A 5,619-nucleotide genomic window follows, 5' to 3' on the forward strand; every position below is an offset into this window, starting at 1 on the left:
CAGGTTTTTGTGTATTATGGAGACAGTCACCTCAAACACACTGCCATTTCATGTTTTTGTGAATTTTGAGCCCCCTAGATACACATCATTTTCAAGTATATGTGACTTATGAAGACCAGCTAAGAATAGAGTGTGTATTTTTAGATTGACTCCTGTAACATACCAACAGTATATGTTAGGCACATGTGTCCAATTGTCATGCTCGGGCACGGGGAGAACTCTACAAAGGAAGGAAGCCCAGATTCAAACTATCAATTGCTGATCTGTGAGGCGAATGTGCCAAACAGTCGTTACACCCATCATCCCTCAGATATTCACGTTAATAATACAAGACAGTAAAACTAAGCTGTGAAGAAAAAGAGACAGTTAAATATGTGGTCAGTCCACTTTCTCATTTTTTAATTGCTGACAAATATGAAATTATGAACACAGAAAACATGCCACCTCCTCTCCATGAAACAAGGCAGTGCAATAGATGAGGGCTGTTTGAACTGAAGAGGATTATGTCAAAATGTGAATACTGTGATGAAGAATTTTTAATGAATCTGGCCATATATTGTGCCATGTGTGTAGCAACTTCTTCTTTAGCTACCTGTTAGACAAAAGCAACTTTTCAAAAAGTATTGAAATTCTTGAAATAGGATGAATTCAAATGTATTAGGGTTTTTCTGAAATATCACCTCAAACCTAATAAGTCCTTTTGTGAGAAGTTTGTATATTGTACGTACATTTATATACAGCAGGGTTGTCCAAAGTCGGTCCTCAAGGGCCGCTGTCTTTTTGTTTTCCAGCTCTCCCAGGATGTTCTAATGCTGTATCAGAGCTGACTGATGAACTGATCATCTGAATCAGGTGTGATGCAGCCGGGAGAGCTGGAAAACAGGCACGACAGTGGCCCTCCAGGCCCAGATCGGGACATGCCTGATATACAGTATACCTTAAATGTTCATACATCTCCAAGGATTTTCCAAATTGCTCTTGAAGATCATGAAACAACAAACGTGAAACACAGTATTCAACAACAAATATGAAATCCGTAATTGACCAGCCCACCCTAAATGCACCATTGCTATTGCTTTAGTTAACTTGAACTGAAATGTACCCAGGCGTGCTCGCATTTCAATGGACTATCTATTCATTTTCCTTTTTAATGCAGTTATCCTGTTGTGGATGTAGTTTTTGATGGACACCCAGTCTCTGTCTTTCAGAGCTACTGGCTCTGCGTGGAGACAGGACTCACAGCTCGTTTTACCTGGAACTTTATGGCTTGTTATGAAATCAAACATATGTCGCTCAACAGCCTTCACTTCATCATCTGTCCACGTGCGTCTCTTATTCCCACCTGTAAAAGAAGGCATTATTTATTAAAAATGGCATTGCTAATGTTAAAAATGCAAAATAAGATATTCCAGGAAATAATGAGAATTTTGAAAAAATGCTCTTTAACCTTGCTTTACATTGGAACACTTTGACTTTCTCACTTGAAGTGATGTGCTTCGATGAGAATCTAAAATGACAGAAAATAATATATTCTCATACTCCCATGTTAGAGAAAAAATATTTTTTTGTTCATCAAAAGTACTTCAACTTCAATTAAGATATGTTAATTTTTGCCATTTTTGTTTAACTGTTACTGGTGTTTTTGTTGTCCCGTGTGGTTGAGAAGGAAGTGTCGTCCATGTTCTCTAACTGGGTTGGAGCAGAAATGTTTTCCAGGGTTGAGACAAAACTGTCTTCAGTGTTGTCGAAGGTGGTTGAAGCAGAAATGCCTTCCATGTTGTCCGATGTGGATGGCGCATATGCATGGCTTGGGTTCCCAGAAGTCTCAGAGCTTGAGCCTTTGAAAAATAATACAAAAATATTTGAATGTGGCTTTTCACCATTGCTTTCTTATATGTTTGAAATCGTCTCCTAATTTCTCAATTTTCTTTCGGCTGTCGAAACCTGCACATTTTCCATCTTTCAACACCATTTTCAAATACTGTAGTATATTGTCTCTAATTCATACATAGTTGTGCATAAAGACTGAGATTATCAGTCTTTATGCACAACTCTGTCTTGTGTCATAACTTGAGGACATTACCATTTTCTGTGTAAGTGAGAATCGCTTTTTCTTGATTAAGGTCAGCATTGGTTTCTTTGCTCAAATCGTCATCGCTCGTGGTTACTTCATCTGGTTGGGTTAAAAAAAGAGGAAAAAACAGACAGGACAAAATGCTTTTGTTTCAGGGCAAACGCAGAATGTTAGATGTTTTAAAAATGATATTTAAACAACATTTCACCATCAGGATTGATCTCGATTTCATTCAGTCCTTTTCCCTGCAGGTCAGACAGTTTTCCTTTCTCCATCACCATCAACAGTTTGCTGACTTTTGCAAGCTGCAGGGTACTCTCCGGAAGTCGGTAGAATTCTCGGTGGACGCGGATGTCGTGTCCTAGAAATGTGGCAAGTTGATCCATTTCATTTTCTTTCAGGTTCAGTACTGTGGACAGAGTGGCAACTTGTTTTCGTAATCTTGTGGAGGTAAGTGCATCTGGGTACATTGCACCACATTGGTTTGCAAACTTGCGGAGGCAGTCAGAACCTCTGTAATGGGAAAGGACACCTGGACGTGCGAACAAGTACACATTCTTTGTGTGGACTTGACAATCATTCCTCTTTTTCACAAGGAGGTCCATTGCAGTGATCATGCCAGGGGTGAGAAGAACGGGTACCATCCTTGATCTTTTGCCACGGATCTCAACTCTGTCAAAATACTTTGTCAGCTTCCTTTCAAATTCAGTGAGACACAGCATAATGTCGGGATTCAACTCTGTGCGATTTCGCATTGTGAAAGACTGGAGCTCCATTTTTGAAATTTCCCCTTGCCTCTTTCTGTTAAATAGTACAACTTGCGTCAAAGTCACTTTTGCAAGATTTCCAAAGGTTATATTGTTGGGTTTTTCATTCAAATCTTTCATGCACTGAGCAGACTCAGCCTCAAGGTACTTGTGCAGCAGCGAAACATCCTGTGTAAACGGTAAAACCTGAGGTTTATTCCACTTGGCTTGTTGAAGTGTACCCAATGCAGCAGCTGAAATGGTCTCATTCCACTTTTTCTCATAGAGTGTGACGAATTGCTTGGCTGACTCTGCAACATCAAGTTGATTTGCAACGATGGCACTGCACTGCACAATGCCTGCAACTTTGGCCAAACTGTGCCCCAATTTCAAAGCCAAGGAAGGGGTTTTAAATGAGTTGCTTTCTAACTCAAAACCAGCAACAGCTCTGACTGCTTGTATGACATGGGGAAAGTTACTTGGCATAACAAGGTCTTCTGTGCTCTTCAATGGTGTTACGGCTCTGGCCGTTATCAATAATCTTGCCATTTCTCTCATTTTTTGGCGAATGTATTCATTCCTTTTCTCTTGTGGTTTTCTGGCATTGTACAATGACTCGCCAAGGCTAAGAATGTATTTTTCACTCCTTGCTACCAAGGAAATGTCATCATCGTTCATTTCACAGGCAATCTTCCAAACAGCTTCTCGGACTTGATTAGGTCTTGGTAAGTCTAGTTTGATCCGCTTTTGCCCAATGGAAGGCTCTGCCTCAGACTTCTGAGGACAGTTTTTAACATGTCTCCAAAGAGAAGCTTTTGCATATAATCCTTGACAAAACTTGCAGTGACGGTAGCCATCAGATTTAGTTGCTGTATGGGGTCTTCGACAAGCAACCATTTCGCCAGAACCACAGCTTGCCACAGTAGAATTATGCTTAAAGTTTCCCCTCTTCTTCAGAAATCTGAACAAATTTCTTCTTTCGCAGGACCTTTTATCAAAATTTAGAGCCCGAGCAACATCAGGCTGTGAACTGTGGGCAGACTCAAGGTGTCTTGCCAGTTTAGAAACAGCCTTTTTACAATAAAGACAATACTGCTTCTTGTTGTATTTGCTTTGTTTTGCCCCCTTTGGCAATGGTGTGACCTTGATAGCGCTGTTACTCTCTGATGCGTTCCCTGATGAAGTGGCACTGCAACTTGTCACTGAAATCGAATGACTTGAAGCTATCGCTGAGGTGGTGATTTCCTCAATCTGGACTGCATCTTTGACTGGCATGTCCTCTTTTGGGGAAACAAGAGAATCTGTGATTCTGTGCTCTGTACTGCAAATACTTTCATCTGATGAATTGCCACTTGTGTCTGGAACATAGTCCATGTCGTCATAATCCGAATATTCATCAGGAGATATCTTAATTAAAAGAAGAGAAAAAATGTATTTTATATTTAAATATGGAAAGAATATCAGTCCACCCCAATACCACCATGCTCACCGAATCAGTCATTCTTTTCATCTGACTCAGTGTGATTTGCCTTTCTCTTTCGATAATCTCTTTCCTGGCCTGGTTTTGCAGTCGATGGCTGGCTCTTAACTGTCCATATCATGGATGAAATATAAACAGTCTTCGTGTTACTTGAGATTCAACAATATTTCCTCAGACAGTAAATATGTCAAGTCAAAGAACATGCAATTCAAATGAAGCAGGAGAAAACAGCTGTCCTACCTGCTTTGCAGTAGCTGTCTGGTGAAAGGGGACTAATCCAATTACTTTGCTGGCCTTAAAATATAATAACAATAATTTAAAAAAAATACCGATTTTATATTTGTTCAGCATTATTAATCCTGATACAAGATGATCTGGGCCCAATGTACCACATTAAAGAATCTGAACGCTGTTCAGCTCCATAAAGCAGCAATATGGAGACAATATATCAAAGAATTTAACTGAAACACTTAAGTGTTTCAAACGAAAGAAATATGAGGCCATGATGACTGAAATCCTGAAGAGTCCATTTTCCTGATTTCTAAACTATCTTTAGAGGGTTTGGGATTAATATACCACACTATAGAAAGTTAACACTGTTCAGCTCTGTGTAACAGCAATATGGGGACATTCGAACACTAGCTCTCCAGAGTTAGGTCCAGACAAAAATCATGTCACCTGAAACACACTCAGGTTTTTCAGGTCTAAAGAAATATGAGGACATGACGACTGAAATCATGGAGTGTCCATGTTTCTGATTTATAACTTCTCCTGTGTTTGTCAAAGAAAGCTGTAAATTCAAACCTAGTATATAATGATAAGACATAGTAACCTGTTGTAAGGATGAAGCGGATCTCTCACTCCCTTCTTGATCTCCAGAAGGTTCAGTCAGGATCCCGTCACTTAGTGTCTGCTACATAACAACCTTACGGTGTCAAAATATTCAGCATTCTTCATTCTGACCAGTTAATAAATGAAGAAACTTTATTTCTCATTGAATATCGCTCACAGGAGGGTTTGGGATTAATATACCACACTATAGAAAACTAACACTGTTCAGCTCTGTGGAACAGCAATATGGGGACATTTGAACACAGGTTCTCCAGAGTTAGGTCCAGACAAAAGTCATGTCACCCGAAACACACTGAGGTTTTTCAGGTCTAAAGAAATATGAGGACATGACGACTGAAATCATGGAGAGTCCATGTTTCTGATTTATAACTTCTCCTGTGTTTGTCAAAGAAAGCTGAAAACTCAAACCTAGTATATAATGATAAGATGTAGGTACCTGTTGTAAGGATGAAGTGGATCTCCCAATC

The 5,619-nt window shown here is 39.7% G+C and overlaps 1 protein-coding gene across 1 annotated transcript; it reads right to left on the reverse strand.

Moving 5' to 3' along the window:
* Nucleotides 1-379: 379 nt before the first annotated feature.
* Nucleotides 380-5,619, reverse strand: LOC147197974 (uncharacterized). Its single transcript, XM_086122926.1, has 9 exons — nucleotides 5,589-5,619; nucleotides 5,133-5,213; nucleotides 4,541-4,594; nucleotides 4,310-4,408; nucleotides 2,283-4,227; nucleotides 2,084-2,173; nucleotides 1,635-1,838; nucleotides 1,448-1,507; nucleotides 380-1,342 (listed from the first exon to the last, which is right to left on the reverse strand). The coding sequence occupies exons 4-9, from the start codon at nucleotides 4,328-4,330 to the stop codon at nucleotides 1,128-1,130; spliced, it is 2,535 nt and encodes an 844-aa protein (XP_085979052.1). The 5' UTR covers nucleotides 4,331-4,408; nucleotides 4,541-4,594; nucleotides 5,133-5,213; nucleotides 5,589-5,619; the 3' UTR covers nucleotides 380-1,127.

This window comes from Hippocampus guttulatus, chromosome 11 (genome assembly GCF_054856545.1).
Source record: "Hippocampus guttulatus isolate MCC_2025c chromosome 11, RoL_Hgut_1.0, whole genome shotgun sequence".
NCBI classification, from domain to species: Eukaryota; Metazoa; Chordata; class Actinopteri; order Syngnathiformes; family Syngnathidae; genus Hippocampus; species Hippocampus guttulatus.

Coding starts and splice junctions, on each gene's coding strand:
- LOC147197974 (XM_086122926.1), bottom strand. CDS start 4,330: ATGAAAAGAATGACTGATTCG. Junction 1,508..1,634: donor ACGGGACAACAAAAACACCA/GTAACAGTTAAA, acceptor CTGTCATTTTAG/ATTCTCATCGAAGCACATCA. Junction 1,343..1,447: donor GTGTTCCAATGTAAAGCAAG/GTTAAAGAGCAT, acceptor CTTCTTTTACAG/GTGGGAATAAGAGACGCACG.